Here is a 20070-nt window from a genome sequence, read left to right as displayed (position 1 = left end):
CTGACAGCAGTCGGTGTGGACATTTTGAGCTTGTTCTGTTACTGACAAACAACTAAACGTAAGATGAAGTGATAGAGAACTTGTTCTCGCAGAATTCACTTCCTCACAGCTTGATCGTGTCATTTTGACAGAATTCTTTAATTTAGTGCATTCTTCTTCTTCTGTTGGATCTGGTTTCATTAATTCATATCCCCTTTGCCCTTTTAGAAACACTAAATATTCGGTCATGTTTTTGCAAGCTATAATAAATATCAGCTGCTTTCTGTGTGAACGAGGTCTAGATTTATGGTTAAGATACAGCATTTCTGTAAATATCATTAGCTTGCTATGAAAAGCATTGTGTCTCTGTGCCTCAAAAGCCTGTGTGTATCCGGCCAGTCAGATCACACACTAGATATGTGAGATGATGCTCTGTTGCTTAGGACGGACCGGAGATGATCCATGTTTGCATCATTTATATGCTTTTATGGTGTCTGTGATTTATTGTTTAATATCTTTCACCTAGAAAACTAACTGAGTATTGTTTGCTCATGCCGAAGGGCAGTTCACAGCCAAGTGCTTCTGTATGATTGATGGAGGCAAAAGAATTGTTTTTGTCATGAACTGGTTAAGTTTGAGATTTCTGTAACGTTCTTCTTTTAGACTAGTGGAAAGGAAACATATAAAATACACATTTAAGTGTATTTTAATCACATTTGATCTATTTGTGACTTGTAAGTCACATCTTTTAAGCCAGTTTTGTCATAAACTGTTTCCTCCTCCAGCAGCAAATACGAAGAAAAGTATATATTTATCTTTATTCTGAAGGCTTTTACTGAGGGTTTGTTCATATATGATTGATCTTGACTTATATAACATTTTATTCCTAAAGCATCATATAAATGCATTTGTTTTCTGGCTGTTGACAGTATTTTCTGATTTAATCAGTGATAAAGAGAGAAATCCAAAATCCCTTTTGTATAGACCTTTAACCTTTAACCATAATTATGAACCTGTCTTCAGATTTCTGTCCTGGACCATTCAGTTTAAAGCATATTTAATCTCACACGTTATTTTATACACATAGAAAGCATATTAAATGCAAGCAAAGTGGCTTTTAATGTTTTAAATAACTTTTGCCAATATTATGAGTGGAGTAATGCCATTTTTCCATTGTCTTTTCACATATATTTATGTAAAAATGTAAAAAAATAATAAAAAATAATTCTGACCTTTACTTATAAATATATATATATATATATATATATATATATATATATATATATATATATATATATATATAAAAATTTTTTTTTTTTGGTAAAACCTAGTGGTTTGAAGGACTGTGGTAAAGATTTAAAATAATAATTAAATGAGTCTTTTAATGTCATCTATTGATTCTTGATCTAAATATGACTGATATTGACATTTTAGTGGCTGTCTGTCTTCAGTAAAGCATGGTAAAAATATATGATAGTCATTACTTTTGCTCACTAAAAAATACAATTAGACACAACACATTCTAAAAGATATAAAAGATTAAAAGCTGCATTGCACTTTAATTTTTTTGATGCTTAAAAACCACTTTACGTCTTTGACCCATGTGTGCAGGAACAGGGCATGGACATGAGGGTAAATGATGACACGCTTTGTTATTTTTAGAAGCACTATTCCTTGAAGTCTACGGGAAGTGCGCATTAGTTAAGGTAGCACTAACACATGGGTGGCCAAAGGCTCTTCTAGAACAAGGCCGGCCTGTAGACGTCTCTGTGGCTCTGGGCTGATTTCTGAGAAGTGGAAGCAGTCTGTCGCCCCTGTACTGTCATCACGTCTCTCTGAAGGGGGGAGAAAGCAGAAAGGTCACGGCCTCTTTGAGTCTGATCAGTCAGAGGTGAGATGAAAGTGTTCCCTACAGTAACCGCAGGCATCTGTCCGCTGAAAGGTCACGTTTGACCAGAGGGTGAAGCGGTTATGTTGATGAGTTAAATCCACTGTTTACTGAAAAGCATCTTTATGACAGTAAAAACACTGAGGTAGAGTTCTCCCAGCTGTGATTGGAGGAACGCTCGGCCCTTTATCAGATGAAAAAAATGTAGAGGACTGTTGGACACTTGATTCTTGCAATAATCATCTATATTTACATTTAAATGACATTCTTTAGGAAATGCTTTGGATAGGTGACTTGTGAACTCATCTGAGATCAGGATGAGTTTGTTTCTTCATCAGATTTGGAGAAATGTAGCATTGCATCAGTGTCTCAGCAATGGATGCTCTGAATGGGTGCCGTCAGAATGAGAGTCCAAACTGCTGATAAAAACATCAGTTAATATCTGGAGAAGACATAAATATGAGAATTTAGTCTAATCCAGTCCTAATAACTTGTTACCTGACAGGTTTTGACACCCCATGTTTTCACTTTTATAAAAAGCTCAAAAGTTATACAGTACAGTAAGTGCACACAATTTAGTGTAAATGTAGTCTTTATATACTGTAAAGAGTGGTTCTGTGGTGTAGGCACAGGCTGTTTCAGTTGATTAAAATCAGTATTATTTTAGCAGCATATAGTTTTTGTTAATATTTAGTTTCAATTTTAATTTTGTGTTTTTCTTTTAAAATAAGTTTTTTTTAATAGTTTTTATTGAATATAAGTTCTTAGTTGTAGTTCATTTAGGTTTTTTAGTACTTCAGCATAAATTAATGAACATGAGTGCACCTAGCTGAAAATATACAAATAAGTTCATAATATTTATAATGGCATTTTATTTTTATATTTTATATTAGCCGTTTTAATTTTTAAGTTTTATTAATTCTGTTTTTTTTTTTTTAAATAGTTTTTATTTGATTAGTTCTTAGTTGTGGTTTTAGTTATTTTCGTAGCCTTACTTTTATTTTTTATTTTATTTTAATTCAGTGAATGTTTATTTCATTTCAAGTGATGTAAATGTTTTTTGGTTTTAGCTTTGGATGATATTAATATATGAATATGATTTTATTTTATATTGTATCTTTTTTTTTATTAAAATTTAGTTACAATTTTTGTAATTTTGTTATATTTTTGTATTTTAATATCTATGTTTTTGATAGCTTTCATAGTTTTTTTTTCTATAGGTTTTTTTATTTTATTTTAGTACTTCGACATAAATGAAAATGAGAAACATTGCATTGGCAACTAGCTGAAAATAAGTTGGCTTTTTTTTTTTATTTTGTTTTAATATTTGTATTCCAGTTAATGTTTATTTTATTTCAAGTAATCAACCATTTTTTTGGTTTTAGTTTTAGTTAATAACAGTGATTAAATAATGTCTTTGAGTTCATTAAAGACGGCATGGAGTGCTCATGTCATTCATGCTGCGCGGCGCACAGATGTACAGATGTAAAGTTAGCGTGCGGTTAGGAAATGGCTCTATTATCTGCATCAAGGCTTGGAGTGAGCTATTTTGGTAGCTCTTCTCAAAGCTTGAGCGCTGCACAAGCGGGTCAAGCTTCCTGTGGGTTGATCAGCACTGTGTTTCAGACTTCAACACGTGTGTGTGAGCTGAAATGACAGGCGCCTTCAGTGACGGAGAGAAGAGCATTTACTGTCAGCGGAAACCAGCATGAGTGACTGAATGTGTGTGTGTGTAACCCTCACATCAGTCAGGCGCTTCTCGCTCTGACCTGTGTCTCATGGATTGCACTCGGGGCCAGGTTAGTCTGTTACACTCTCTGAATGTTTGTGTTTGTGCTGCTTTATGATAATTAGTCATATTGATTGTGCACATTTTCTAAGATGGACCCACTTTTATCTCAAGTGCAATTTAAAGAATCATACATGCAAAATGGTTTAGTCTTTTTTTCTAGGTGCTTGTATTTATGAGAAAGTTTGTTGAATGCTGAATCTGTAATTGCTTGTGATGCTGAAATGTCAATGCATTTAACTGGCAGTCTGTGCTCTGAATCCCGCACGCAACCTGATGTTCGGTGTGTTTTGCGGACTTGTAAAGCTTTCGGATGGAATTGCATTTGTGCATTTGTCTCATTACTTTGCTGCAAATTTATGCGTGAAAAATTTGCATGCTTTTTTTCCCCGCTGTAGCTGCAAAGCGACCTCGAGTTTTAAAGATATGATGCATTTTCAACCTGTTCCTGAAGTTCAATTTGTTTTTTCATGTGTGTTTTAAAAGTCTGAATTTCGCAGCATCCTGCGTCTGATTTATTTTAGTGTGTGTTTGCTGTTGTACAGTAAGTTTAAAATGGTCTAATAATGCATGATGAGTCTGAATGAAAACTACATTTTTATGATTTGTAGTCTCTCTTTCAATGTGTGTCTGTGGGATTTCTTTCCAGTTTTCTGATCTAGTGGGTGAAAATGGTGCGTCTGATACTTAGTAAAGTAAAATAACACACATGGTTTGAGGAATCATTCATGTCTGGAGCACAAACGCTGCAGGAATCAATCTCAGATATGAACAATATTAATAGTTATGCTGGTAAATTAGAAATAAGATGTTAGAGTGAGATGTGTTGAGCTCTGCTGCTCCCTTTAGGTCTAACATGGAACTGCAGGCTGTGTGTGTGTGTGTGTGTGTGTGTGTGTGTTTCTGAGGTTGGACTGAATTTGTGTGGTTTCTTGGTGTTAAAATATCATTCCATTAAATATTTGTGGGAGATGTAATGATGTGTAAAGAGCCGCTCGAGGAGGACATTTATTACGTAAATGAACGAGGGTGAGAGAGAAAGGAATTTTCACATACTTCTCTCTCTTTTGCTTCTTCCAGACGATTTTAAAAGAGGGAAAGTTGATGAAACAGACAAATTTTCAGCGCTGGAAGAGACGTTACTTTAAACTGCGGGGAAGAACGCTATATTACGCTCAGACAGCCAAGGTCTGTCTAAACAACACACAAACACACACACACACTTTTAATTAGCTGTGTGAATTAGCATACCATAAACTTCTATTACTTGTATGTAAAGCTATTTATAATTTATACACACTAAGCCAAACCCTAAAAAAATTCATACAAATTCACCTCACTTTCTCTCTCTCTCTCTCTCTCTAGATGGCTAGAAATATAAATACAAACATAAATCACAAACAACAGAACTGTCACTGGACTCTTGATTGTGTATTGATTTGTTTTCAGTCAATTATTTTTGATGAAGTGGATCTGACGGATGCCAGCGTAGCAGAATCAAGCACGAAGAACGTCAACAACAGCTTTACTGTGAGTTCACACACACACACACACACACACAAGACTTATTATTTAAATGAGGATATTTTATAATGTTCTTCGATATAAAGCTTATTATAACTGGACCTGAAGAAGAAATCACATGACTGCATTTACATCACTCAGCAGTCTTTTACCAAATGATGAGTTTGTTTCAGAATAGATAGTCAGAAATAATTCATTTTTAAAGGATTTTCAGTGACGTTTTAGAGCCAGCATAAATGCAAAATTTTCTGTATATTACATTTATGCATTTTTTTTTTAGGTGACTCTTTTATCTAAATATTTTGTACTTTTTTTTTTTTTAAATAAGTCTATACATAAATATGACATGCACTTCTGTTCAAAAGTTTGAGGTTGGTATATTTTTTTTTACGGTATGATTTTGCATTTATTTGATCAAAAATACAGTAAAAAATTGTGAAATATTATTACAATTTAAAACAGCTGTTTTCTATATGAATATGTATTAAACTATAATTTATTTCTGTGATGCACAGCTGTATTTTCAGCATCATTCCTCCAGTCTTCAGTATCACATGATCTTCAGAAATCATGAAAATATGATGATTTACTGCTCAAGAAACATGTCTGATTATTATCAGTGTTGAACACATCATAGCTTTGTGGAAATCGTGATATATTTTATTTTTCAGGATCCTTTGATGAACAGAAGAGCAGCATTTATTTGAAATAGAAATCTTTTATAGCATTATAAATGTTTTACTGTCACTCTCAAGTCTCTTTGATGTTCAGATCTCTAGATATGGTACAAAATAATGGCATTTTTATTTTAAAGTCTAGTGACTTTTTGAATTTGTAGCAAACAAAAGATTTTTTTTATCTCAGAGAATGGCTGTTTTAGGTCAGATTTAGTTCACTTCTGGAGACAATTTGGTGCTTAAAGCGAACTCGAGTAAACACTTTTGTGTCTTGCGTTTTCTGTGGTGTTCTCAGCGAGGAAATCAAGCTTCTGAGAAAAACGCGGAGTGTGTTTATTCTGGATCTGATAAACAGAACGGCCTGAAATAGTCTGGAGCACATGTGTGTGTGTGTTGGTGTATTTATAGCTGACATTTGGACTGATTTGATTTTAATTGCAGGGAGGAGCTCGCGCTTTTCCATGCTCCGTCTGTTCTGCGTGCTTGCTGTGTTTTTATATGCATTTTTTGTGCCTGCTGCTGGTTTGTGGGAGGGTCTCTGAGTCATCGGGATGGAAACAGGGAGGAGTCTTTGAAACAGAGAGGGAAGGAAAGCGACATGGATCAGCTGAGGAAAGAGAATAAGGAATGATCTGCTGCTGAGCCGGTTCATAGATCTCCATATGACTCAGATCAACATACACAGACAGGAAAAGAGAGAGCGATAGAGAGACTAAAGGAGAAAGAAGAGGTTTATTGGAGCGTCTGGATTTTGCCGGCAAATAAGTAAGAGGAAAGAATGTGTGCCATGAGAGGAAAAGAGAGTGCATGTGTGTGTAAAAAGGGATAGTTCGCCTCAAAATCATCATTTATGCTGTTACATTCTTGTTTGGACCCCATTGACTTAAAAAAAACCTCAAAATATATTATTTTGTTCCACTGGAAAATGACAGGATGGACTTTAACTATATGTTTATTAGCCACAGATGTGAGCTAAATCGGACAAATCTTTTGTTCGGGGAAGTCTGACCAAGTCTTTAAAGGTGGAAATGATTCATAAAGTAAATCGATGTTTTACTTTGTGTTATTTTTTAGGGCTAGAGTTAGATTTTGCTCGTCTGTCATTAGCATAAATGGCTTTATATGTAAGTGATTAAAGCCTGTCGTATGTCTTCATTTAGGTAAGTTTGTATGTGTGTTTTGAACACTGTGTCCAGTGTCTGTGTTTTGGCCTTTGACTCAGTATGACATCAGCTTGTGTGTGTGTGTGTGTGTGTGTCTGAATAACTGTCTAGATTAGATCTGCATAATAATAAAACTTGTAAATGTGAGATTTCTAGAATAAGGCTGTCGTTCCATTAATATAATAATATGCAAGTTAATTAATACAATTATTGGCATATACAGTGTTCAAAAGTTTGGGGAAGGTAAGTTTTTTATTCAGTGAAATGTAGAATCAGTGTCTCATCAATGGATGCTCTGCAGTGAATGGGTGCCGTCAGAATGAGAGTCCAAACAGCTGATAGAAACATCACAATAATCCACAGCACTCCAGTCCATCAGTTCACATCTGGAGAAGACATTAGATGAAACAAATCCAGCATTAAGACGTTTTAATTTTAACAGTTAACAGATTATTTCTACTATATGATTCCATAATCGGGGAAGTCGTGGCCTAATGGTTAGAGAGTTGGACTCCCAATCGAAGGGTTGTGAGTTCGAGTCCCGGGCCGGCAGGAATTGTGGGTTGGGGGAGTGCATGTACAGTTCTCTCTCCACCTTCAATACCATGACTTAGGTGCCCTTGAGCAAGGCATCGAACCCCCAACTGCTCCCTGGGCGCCGCAGCATAAATGATGCCCACTGCTCCGGGTGTGTGCTCACAGTGTGTGTGTGTGTTCACTGCTCTGTGTGTGTGCATTTCGGATGGGTTAAATGCAGAGCACAAATTCTGAGTATGGGTAACCATACTTGGCTGAATGTCACTTCACTTTCACTTTCACTTAATCCATAATAATGCTTCCATAATAAAACTCTCCTCTCACATCAATCAAAATCCACACACACATGTGTCCCTGGAGCACAAATGCAGTCTTAAGTGTCAGTTTTTCTAATTTGAGATTTAGACATCATCTGGAAGCTGAATAAATCATCTTTCCATTGATGTCTGGTTTGTTAGGATCGGACAATATTTGAAAATCTGGAATCTGAGGGCGCAAAAAAATTGAAATACTGAGAAAATCGTCTTTAAGGTTGTCCAAAAGAAGCTCTTAGCAATGAATATTACTAATCAAAAATTCAGTTTTTAAATATTTAGGTTAGGGAATTTGCTAAAAATCTTCATGGAACATGATTTTTAATTAATATTCTAATGATTTTTGGCATAAAAGAAAAACTATCATTTTGACCCATACAATTTGTTTTTTGCTATTACTACAAATATACCCCAGAGACTTGAGACTGCTTTTGTGCTCCTGTGTCAGATTTGTGTTTCTTCTCCAGATGTGAACTGATGGACTGGAGTGCTGTGGATTATTGTGATGTTTTTATCAGCTGACGGCACCCATTCACTGCAGAGCATCCATTGATGAGACACTGATGCAATGCTACATTTCTCCAAATCTGATGAAGAAACAAACTCATCCTCATCTCAGATGACCTGAGAGTGAGGACCTTTTCAGCACATTATTCCTTTAACTCAAGGGTTAAGCGTACTGAAAAGCATTAGATTAGTCTGAAGCTGATTCTTTTAGGTGCTTTATTAGCTTATTGTGGCAGCTGTGTGTTAAAGTGTTAAACGGGATGTGTTTAGCTTATGTAACAGAACCCCAAAAGCTCTTTGAGTCGTATGACACGGTTCAGCTGGTGTTACGACAGCGCTGATAATGTGTGTTTGTGTGAGGGATAAAAGTGGCTTCAAGATCTACATCAAAGACTCTCTCTCTCTTTCTCTCTCTGTGTGTGTGAGTCTGTCTCTTGTCCGCTGCGTGTCAGCTGATCCGTGTGTCTGTATATTTTACTTGGTTTTATGAGGCAGCTTGTGTACTCTTTGAAATGAATAATATGATCGGTGTATTTGTGTGTGTGTGTGTGTGTGTGTGCGCGTGCGTGCACTGGTGGAGTAAAGGCAGGAGTTATTTTTATCCGTGTGGGAACAGAGGGTCTTTGTCAGCAGCTTTAGGAAACGGATTGGGAAGTTGCCGTACACAACACACACACACACACACACATGATATTTTAGGCCTTTGAATGCTTAATGGTTTGGCTGTCATGTTACAGCTGAAAAAGTTTTAAGTTCCTGACATTTCAGGACACCAGTGAACAATTCTATTTTTAGTATAAAAATGTAATTGATAATATCAGTTTGCATGAATTTCAGGTTTGTTTTAGTTTTTTTTTTTTTATTCTTTTTTTTCTTTCATCTATGTCCTTTTAACTCCTAAAACTTTTCTTTTTAGGTTTGAATGTGCTCTCAGACTTTTAAAGTGTATCTCAATAATTTACATTTAATGATATTTGATATTTATGTATTTACTAACAGATGCATTAATTTGTTAATTCATTTATTTACTTAAGTGGCTTTAAATTTACAATAAGTTTCCATTAGTTAATGTTAGTTATTGTATTATCTAACAGAAACGAACCAAAAAGCATACATTTATCACAGTAGGTATTAATCTTTGTTAATGTTAGTTAATGAAAATACAGTCGTTTATGTTTAGTTGATGTTAATTCACAGTGCATTAACTAATGTTAACAAGCACATATTTAATATTAAATAATAATGGATTAGTAAATATTAAATTAGTTTAATTAACATGAACAATGGACAATGCCTACAGCATTTACTGATTCTAGTTCATTTTCATGCATTTTTTAATTAAAAGTTAACATGAGTTAATGCACTGTGAACTAACATAAACGTAAACATCTATATTTTTATAATGCATGCTGTAGATGTGTATTTCTCATTATTTCTCAATAAATAAATGATCCTTTAGTTCATGTTGGCTAATGCTTTAACTGATGTAAACAAATAAGACCTTTTTGTAAAGTGAATTTAAAATCTACATAAAAAAATCAAACAAGGCACTTTTTAACAAGAATATTGTAGCATTTTCATTTATATAACAATTCATAAAGGTATACACTAAACATAAGGAATGCATGCCTCTTGTGAGTATTATGCAAACTATTTGTTTGACTCGCTCATGATGGAAATTGAAATGAATTGATCTTATCTACTTTATTTGCTACTCAAATGCTATTTATACATTTCTTAACTCACTGTCTTACTCATGAGTAGCTGAAAATAGAAACGTGAAACTTATCTAATGTCACTGTATTTAGGCGAATTAATGGCCAATGAAAGCTTGTTAAAGGAATAGTTCAGAAAAAAAAGAAAATGTGCTGAAATGTACTCTCCCTCAGGTCATCCAAGATTAGGATGAGTTTGTTTCTTCATCAGATTTGGAGAAATGTAACATTGCATCAGTGTCTCATCAGTAGATGCTCTGCAGTGAATGGGTGCCGTCAGAACGAGAGTCCAAACAGCTGATAGAAACATCACAATAATCCACAGCACTCCAGTCCATCAGTTAACATCTGGAGAAGACAACAGATGAAGCAAATCCAGAAGATTTTAACTAAAATATGAGTTTATAATCCAAAATAATGCTTCCTGAAATGAAATGGAGTGAAATCTGCACAGATCAAGCACAATTTAAACCGCTTTAACTGGAGGAAACATTACTATGGATGTATTTAGCTGGAAACAACAGTGTGGATTATTGTGATGTTTTTATCAGCTGTTCGGACTCTCATTCTGACGGCACCCATTCACTGCAGAGCATCCATTGATGAGACACTGATGCAATGCTACATTTCTACAAATCTAATGAAGAAACAAACTCATCCTGATCCTTGATCACCTAAGAGTGAGTAAATTTCAGCAACTTTATTTTTGTGAACTAGTGAACTAGTCCTTTAGAATCCTTAAATGTTAAGCCGATATATTCAATCTGTCACCCAGCACTAGTTGGCACCCTGTATAATAACAAGAGCTGTTTGGTATGTGTGTGTGTGAGAGAGAGAGAGTGAAAGAGAGACAGAGATGGTGTGTGTGTGTGTGTGAGAGTGGACAGGGGGTTCCTTGTTCCTTGGCCTTAGTTTGTGTGAGAAACACGTTTCTGGAGCCCTGAGTGCACACATACTCACTCTCTCTCTGTCTGTAGGTAATCACTCCGTGTCGTCGGCTGGTTCTGTGTGCTGAAAACAGGAAAGAGATGGAGGAATGGATCGCAGCGCTGAAGAGTGTTCAGAACAGAGAACACTTTGAGGTGAGTTTCTTGATTTGTCTGGACGTTTTCACGATCTGTTAATGAATTTTGTTACACCACATTCTTTACTAGAGGTTTACGATCAGTTTGTTTGTTTTTTCACAAAAAATTAAATTTCTTCAAAATTTCTTTATTTTGTGCAGTTTAGTGACAGATTATACTGCAATAAACTGCTGGTTTGCCAAAACTTTACTTTGAATAATATACACTACCGTACAGCACAGTTCCAATGTTATTAAGTTGGCTTGAGAAAGCTAACTTACTGATCTACTACATGCTAGTCACTTGCTAATCATCCTAACAAAATGCTAGTCACTTTGTTAATCATGCTAGAAACATGCTAGAAACATGCTAGCGACAATGCTAGCAACATGCTAATCATGCTAGCAACATGCTAGCGACATGCTAATCATGCTACAAACATGCTAGCGACATGCTAGTCACATGCTAATCATGCTAGAAAAATGCTAGTGACATACTAATCGTGTTTAAAAAAATGCTAGCAACATTCTAATCATGCTATAAACATACTAGCAACAAGCTAGTCGCATGCTAATTGTGCTAGCAACATGCTAGACGCATTCTAATCTTGCTAGAAATATGCTAGTGACATGCTAGCAACATGCTAATCATGCTAGAAACATGCTAGCAACATGCTAGTCGAATGCTAATCATGCTAGAAACATGCTAACAACATGCTAATCATGCTAGAAACATGTTAGCGACATGCTAGTAACTTGCTTATCATTCTAGCTACATGCTAGTCACTTGCTAATCATGCTAGTGACATGCTAGATACTGTGGTAATTATGCTAACTACATGCTAGTCACTTGCTAATCATGCTAGCAACATGCTAGTACCTTTGCTAATCATGCTAATGACATGGTAGTCACTTGCTTGTAATGCTAGCAATATGTTAATCACTTTCTTTTTTAAACTTAAGCTTTTCAAACTTAAATCTTTTTAAACTTTTAAACTTTTCCCATTTTCAAACTTTCTAAACGTTTTAAACTTTTTAAACTTTTCCCATTTTCAAACTTTCTAAACGTTTTAAACTTTTCAAACTTTCTGGTCAGGCTTTCTCAAGCCAACTTAAAGTTTAGTTGTGGTATAATTAGATATTATTGGCTTTTATTTTTTATATTTTATTTTTGTTGTTATTTCAATCGTTACATGTTTACATTGTTTTTGATTATTAGGTTCATTTATTTTTATATCAGTTTTAGTTTTTTTCTAGTTTATTATTTTCATCTTTCATTTTAAACTTAGTTAATTTGTTTGCCTATGGCAACATTTATATTTGTCCATCTAATACTTTTACATATATATATATAAAAAAATTCAGCTTTATTTTGATTAACAAAAATAACTTTCACTACTCTTCAAAAGGTTTGGGTCAATATTATTATTATTATAATTTTTAAAGAAGTATCTTCTGCTCACCAGGGCTGCTTTTATTTGATAAAAAAATACAGTAAAAATTGTGAAATATTATTACAATTTAAAATAAGTGTTTTCTATGTGAATATCTGTTAAAGTGTAATATATTCCTGTGCTAAAATCTGTATTTTCAGCATCATTCCTCCAGTCTTCAGTGTCACATGATCTTCAGAAATCATTCTAATATGATGATTTACTGCTCAAGAAACATTTCTGATTATTATCAATGTTAAAAACGATTCATGTCTTTCCTGTCACTCTTAATCAGTTTAATGCTCGTGTCTCTGCTGTAGTCCACTCAGTTCTGCATGGATCATTTCTCTGGGATGCATAACTGGTACGCCTGTTCTCACGCTCGCCCCACGTACTGTAACGTCTGTCGGGAGGCTCTGTCTGGAGTCACGTCTCACGGACTGTCCTGCGAAGGTCCGGCTCTCGTTATGATGTATTCTGATTTTAAATATGCTATAATAAGAAGTTCTTGATTTGTAATTGTATGGTTTGAATGTGTTTAAGTGCTGTCTTGACTGAAGTGTGTGTGTGTTGTGCAGTGTGTAAGTTCAAGGCTCACAAGCGTTGTGCGGTCAGAGCCACTAATGACTGCAAGTGGACGACACTGGCCTCTATCGGCAAAGACATTCTGGAGGATGAGGAAGGGGTGAGTGCTGATCATACAACAACAAATCCGGCTCCACTCTTAGTTTGGAATTTATTTATATACTATTATAGGTTTATTCATATTTTAAGTTCGTGTTTTTTTTTTTTTTTTTTCAACATTTTGGAAATTTTATTATATTATTTTGTTAGTTTTTATTGATTTTGCTATCAGTTTCAATTTTCTGCTGTTTACTAATTTTTAATGGTTTATATTTCTTTATTTATTAGTTTTTATTTATTTCCAAGTAATAATTTATACTTTTTTCTGTTGTTTACACATTTTTACTTTATTTTATTTTTGTTATTAGATTTTATTTATTTCCAATTAAAAATGTATGCTATTTTAAATTTTCTGCTGTTTACTGATTTTACTAGTTTTTTTTATTTTTAATCATTTCCAATTACTAATTTATACTATTTTACATTTTCTGCTGTTCATTGATTTTTACTAGTTAGTTTTTATTTATTTCCAATTAATAATTTATGCTATTTTCTATTTTCTGCTGTTTATTGATTTTTACTAGTTTATTTTTATTTATTTCCAATTAATAATTTATGCTATTTGATTTTTACTAGTTTTTTTTTTTGTATTTATTTCCAATTTATAATTTTAGTACTTTAGATTTTAGTATATTCCCAAGGCAATATTTCTCATTTTTGTTTACTTCAAGTTTTCCATCTAATGCTTTGTTTTAATTAACAATAAGGTTTAGTCAACATTTGTATCAATATTATTATTATTATTATTATTTTAATATTAAATGTAAATGTTTTTTATGAAATTTTTAGCTGTAGTTTTTATCTATTTAAATTCCATATACAGACCAAAAGTTTGGAAACATTACTATTTTTAATGTTTTTGAAAGAAGTTTCTTCTGCTCATCAAACCTGAATTTATTTGATCAAAAATACAGAAAAAACAGTAATATTGTGAAATATTATTACAACTTAAAATAATAGTTTTCTATTTTAATATACTTTAAAAAAAATAATTTATTCCTGTGATGCACTGCTAAATTTTCAGCATCATTCCTCCAGCCTTCAGTGTCACATGTAACATCAGTCTATCACATGATCATTTAGAAATCATTCTAATATTCTGATTTATTATGAGTGTTGAAACAGTTCTGCTGTCTCATATATTTGATCAATAAAAGGTTAAAAAGAACTGCATTTATTAAAAAAAAAAATTCTAATAATATACTTTCTTTACTATCACTTTTTATCAATTTAACACATCCTTGCTGAATAAAAGTATTGATTTTATATAAAAAAAAAGAAAGAAAAAAAATTACTGACCCCAAATTACTGACCAGTAGTGTATATTGTTATTACAAAATATTAATATTTTAAAAACATAGCTTATTTTTTTACTTTTTATTCATCAAAGTATCCTAAAAAAGTATCACATGTTCTGAAAAAATATTAAGCAGCAGAACTGTTTCCAACTTTGATAATGAATCATCATAATAGAATGATTTCTAAAGGATCATGTGATAATGATCCTAAAAATTCAGCTTTGCATCACAGAAATAAATGATAATTTAAAGTATAATAAATTCAAAAAAATCTTTTTATAGTTTTGGCTTCAGTTAACTTTTTTTATATTGGTTTATTTCCAATATATTTTTTATATTACATTTTTTAAATATTTAACACATTTAGTTTTAAATTTAATTATTATTTTTTAAATTCCGTTTTAGTTTTTTTTCAATCAACAATTTTAGCACTTAAGCGTATTTTATTTCAAGGCAACATTTCTTAAGTTTTCCATCTAATATTTACGTTTTATTTTATTTCAGCTTTAATTTCAATAACAAAAATGTTTTCACAGTTTTAGTTAAAGATAAAAACGCTGTCTTCCATAGATGCATAAATCTGGACTAAAAAATAGGCTGCATTATTTTACTTCAGTATCATCTAGCAGCACTGCATGCATTGCAACAATGTGACTTATTTCATTCAGTATTAATTTCATTCATGCTATTGCTATGTATTTTCATGCCTGTTTTACAACACGAATTCCGGAAAAGTTGGGACGTTTTTTAAATTTTAATAAAATTAAAACTAAAGGAATTTCAAATCACATGAGCCAATATTTTATTCACAATAGAACATAGATAACGTAGAAAATGTTTAAACTGAGAAAGTTTACACTTTTATCCACTTAATTAGCTCATTTAAAATTTAATGCCTGCTACAGGTCTCAAAAAAGTTGGCAGGGGGGCAACAAATGGCTAAAAAAGCAAGCAGTTTTGAAAAGATTCAGCTGGGAGAACATCTAGTGATTAATTAAGTTAATTGATATCAGGTCTGTAACATGATTAGCTATAAAAGCTTTGTCTTAGAGAAGCAGAGTCTCTCAGAAGTAAAGATGGGCAGAGGCTCTCCAATCTGTGAAAGACTGCGTAAAAAAATTGTGGAAAACTTTAAAAACAATGTTCCTCAACGTCAAATTACAAAGGCTTTGCAAATCTCATCATCTACAGTGCATAACATCATCAAAAGATTCAGAGAAACTGGAGAAATCTCTGTGCGTAAGGGACAAGGCCGGAGACCTTTATTGGATGCCCGTGGTCTTCGGGCTCTCAGACGACACTGCATCACTCATCGGCATGATTGTGTCAATGACATTACTAAATGGGCCCAGGAATACTTTCAGAAACCACTGTCGGTAAACACAATCCGCCGTGCCATCAGCAGATGCCAACTAAAGCTCTATCATGCAAAAAGGAAGCCATATGTGAACATGGTCCAGAAGCGCCGTCGTGTCCTGTGGGCCAAGGCTCATTTAAAATGGACTATTTCAAAGTGGAATAGTGTTTTATGGTCAGACGAGTCCAAATTTGACATTCTTGTTGGAAATCACGGACGCCGTGTCCTCCGGGCTAAAGAGGAGGGAGACCTTCCAGCATGTTATCAGCGTTCAGTTCAAAAGCCAGCATCTCTGATGGTATGGGGGTGCATAAGTGCATACTGTATGGGCAGCTTGCATGTTTTGGAAGGCTCTGTGAATGCTGAAAGGTATATAAAGGTTTTAGAGCAACATATGCTTCCCTCCAAACAACGTCTATTTCAGGGAAGGCCTTGTGTATTTCAGCAGGACAATGCAAAACCACATACTGCAGCTATAACAACAGCATGGCTTCGTCGTAAAAGAGTCCGGGTGCTAACCTGGCCTGCCTGCAGTCCAGATCTTTCACCTATAGAGAACATTTGGCGCATCATTAAACGAAAAATACGTCAAAGACGACCACGAACTCTTCAGCAGCTGGAAATCTATATAAGGCAAGAATGGGACCAAATTCCAACAGCAAAACTCCAGCAACTCATAGCCTCAATGCCCAGACGTCTTCAAACTGTTTTGAAAAGAAAAGGAGATGCTACACCATGGTAAACATGCCCCGTCCCAACTATTTTGAGACCTGTAGCAGAAATCAAAATTGAAATGAGCTCATTTTGTGCATAAAATTTTAACTTTCTCAGTTTAAACATTTGCTATGTTATCTATGTTCTATTGTGAATAAAATATTGGCTCATGTGATTTGAAAGTCTTTTAGTTTTCATTTTATTAAAATTTAAAAAACGTTCCAAATTTTCCGGAATTCGGGTTGTAGAGTACTGAGCTGTTCATGCAGGAAATCAGCGTCTTATGAGAGTCCTTATTGTGTAAGAAGCTAATTTAGCATCTGAACGGCTCACTCGTCGGGTAATTACTGAACTCGTTGTAAATTCTGTAGATCTCGATGCCTCATCAGTGGCTGGAGGGGAATCTGCCGGTCAGCGCCAAATGCACCGTGTGCGACAAAACCTGCGGCAGCGTCCTGAGACTGCAGGACTGTCGCTGTTTGTGGTGCAAAGCCATGGTGAGTGCATGAAAGTTAACTTAATTTAACTTATGTTCTTAATTTAATGGAACTCAATAATGTTCTCCAGGTGCATGCTGGGTGCAGAGACCAGCTCTCGCCGAAGTGCCCGCTGGGTCAGTGTAAAGTCTCAGTGATTCCACCCACCGCCCTCAACAGCATCGACTCAGACGGTGAGCGTCCAATCAGAACCATCCCTCAGAAACAGCCAATCAGAACGCTTTCCCAGAGATGACCAATCAGAAAGAGCCATCTGATGGAAACATCCAATTATTAATTTAAGCTCCTTTAAGTAGTAAAATGACTAAAACCTAAGCTGAAATAAAAACACATTCATGCAAAATAGAAATCACAAACTAATTAACATGACAAAAGCATGTTTGCTCAGATGCAATAAAAATATTAACAGATACAGTTTTTGATTTTAAGTCTGTCTGTGTGTGTGTGTGTGTGTGTGTGTAGGGTTCTGGAAGGCGACGTGTCCTCCGACCTGCACGAGTCCGCTGCTGGTGTTCGTGAACAGTAAAAGTGGAGATAATCAGGGGGTGAAGTTCCTGCGGCGCTTCAAGCAGCTGTTGAATCCTGCTCAAGTGTTTGATCTGATGAACGGAGGGCCACACCTGGGGTAAAACACACACCTGTACCTGCTCACAGACACTCCCTGCTTCATATTGCCTGACTGACATCTGTACCTGTGTTTGTGTGTCTGCCGCAGCTTGCGTCTGTTTCAGAAGTTCGACACGTTTCGTATTCTGGTGTGTGGAGGAGACGGCAGCGTCGGATGGGTTTTATCAGAGATCGACGCGCTGACTTTACACAAACAGGTACTAAATCATCCACAAACGGATACTAGCTCAACATTTACTCTTCCAACTACAGTACATTGGCTTTTCATCCTTACTTAAAGGCATTCACTGCAACCCGCCAAAATAAAAGTTCATTTGAAATTAAATCGTTACAGAAATATATTTTACTATTGTATTGTAGATTGTACTTCTCAAATAATATTAATAAAATAATCTAATATAAATTATTAATACTTAATTTTTAAGGAATATCACACTATCTCTTCTATATTTAATTTTTAACAAGAAACTTCTATTGTGCAGCACCTTATTTTTTTTGACAAAAAAAATCAATAGAGTTGTTTAATTATAATTTGATCAAATTTTGAAAGATTAATTAATGTTTCATGCTTTCATTTGATTATTACCTTTTTTGATAATACATTTTTACTAACTAATAAATCCAGAAAAAATTAAAACAAACAATATAGAATTTGTAAAATAAATTAATAAATGCATATTTCATAGGACTCTATTATTGTAAATATTGTAGATTATTAAATTGTAAATATTTTATGAATTATCAATTATTTAGACATGCTTTTTGAAAATTAAACTTTAATTTAACTACTATCCAGAAGAAGAATTAAATTTAAATTATTAAATAATAATTAATAAATCAATAATAATAATAATAATAATAATAATACAATTATATTAATAAATTAATACAATAAAAAACACAAAATTTTAAATTTAAATTGGAAAAACACAATTTGGGGGAAAATACAAATTAATTTCTTAGGTCACTAAATATGACAAAGTGTAGGACACAGAGTTTCAGACACAGTTTTTTTGCTTCTACTGCCTCCTGGTGGGGGATTTATTTTGCCTGGCTGAAAATCAGTTCTATTTTATATACAGTATATATATGTTTTATTTTAACATTAATGCATTTAGCAAATGCTTTAATCTGAAGCAACTTAAATTGCATTCAAGGTTTACTTTTTCTCAGTTCATGCATTCCTTGGAAATCCAACTCATCTTTATCAAAGTAAGGAGAGTGTTGATGACCTGTGTGTGTGTTGCTGTGTTCGCTCTGCAGTGCCAGCTCGGCGTACTTCCTCTGGGAACAGGAAATGACCTGGCGAGAGTTTTGGGCTGGGGCTCGGCGTGTGACGACGACACACAGTTACCACAGATTCTGGAGAAACTAGAGAGAGCCAGTACTAAGATGCTGGACAGGTCAGAGTGCATCTGAAGTCACTGTCACAGTCTGTTCCTGTCCTTCACAAACATTTAAACAGGTTTATTTCTCTTCTAGATGGAGTATTATGGTATACGAGACCAAGTTACCACGGCATCACTCCAGCTCCACAGTAACAGAGGACTGCAGTGAGGACTCCGAGGTGTGAATGAAAGAAAGCCTTTCATTTGGACATTTTCTTTATTGTACATCAAGTATTTATTCTTCACTGTGAATCAGATTCCTCTAAAAAAAACTGAAATAAACTGAAAACTGATTTTTTTACTGAAATAAAAATAAATTAAAGCTATATAAATTATAAAAAGCACAAAACAAAAATGCTAAAATTAAATTAAAATATAACAATTCAACGCTATAATAGTATATAAATATAAACTGTACGGTTGCATAATTAATCAAAATAAAACTGAATGCTTAGTGCAATTATCCAATCTTAAAGACTGTGATGTATTTATTAAATACATATACTTTAACACTTTTATAAAATAAGTATGTGTTTCAGAGTAAAGCGCAGTACTGTGATTTTAAAAAATACTTAATTTACAAATTAAGATATTATGGCAGCCATAAATATTATTGTATGATTCAATATTTAAAATTCACAGTATTAATTTAAAATACAATTTAGTGTTGCCTAACTTTTTTTCCATTCCTTTATTTACAATTAAATAAAAATTCCTCTGCTGTGATTGGCTGATGTGTTTTTCCTCTGCTGTGATTGGCTGTTGTGTATTTTCTCTGCTCTGATTGGCTGTTGTGTATTTCCTCTGCTCTGATTGGCTGTTGTGTGTTTCCTCTGCTCTGATTGGCTGTTGTGTTTCCTCTGCTCTGATTGGCTATTCTGAGTTTCTTCTGCTCTGATTGGCTGTTCTGTGTTTT

At 34.1% G+C, this 20070-nt stretch overlaps 1 protein-coding gene across 1 annotated transcript in view; it reads left to right on the top strand.

Annotated features, from left to right (window-relative positions):
- LOC132123355 (diacylglycerol kinase delta-like) overlaps nt 1–20070 on the top strand; it is a 32536-nt gene that overhangs the window by 1090 nt on the left and 11376 nt on the right. The window contains exons 2-12 of the mRNA XM_059533920.1: nt 4737–4844; nt 5106–5186; nt 11071–11175; nt 12910–13042; nt 13168–13274; nt 17014–17139; nt 17210–17312; nt 17602–17764; nt 17855–17963; nt 19030–19169; nt 19249–19333. Of these exons, the coding sequence (XP_059389903.1) occupies nt 4737–4844; nt 5106–5186; nt 11071–11175; nt 12910–13042; nt 13168–13274; nt 17014–17139; nt 17210–17312; nt 17602–17764; nt 17855–17963; nt 19030–19169; nt 19249–19333 (1260 nt within the window). The remainder of the gene's footprint in view (nt 1–4736; nt 4845–5105; nt 5187–11070; nt 11176–12909; nt 13043–13167; nt 13275–17013; nt 17140–17209; nt 17313–17601; nt 17765–17854; nt 17964–19029; nt 19170–19248; nt 19334–20070) is intronic.

The sequence above is a fragment of the Carassius carassius genome, chromosome 41 (assembly GCF_963082965.1).
Source record: "Carassius carassius chromosome 41, fCarCar2.1, whole genome shotgun sequence".
NCBI classification, from domain to species: Eukaryota; Metazoa; Chordata; class Actinopteri; order Cypriniformes; family Cyprinidae; genus Carassius; species Carassius carassius.
The sequence above is the reverse complement of the archived record's forward strand: the minus strand, read 5'-3'. Positions and strand labels throughout refer to the sequence as shown.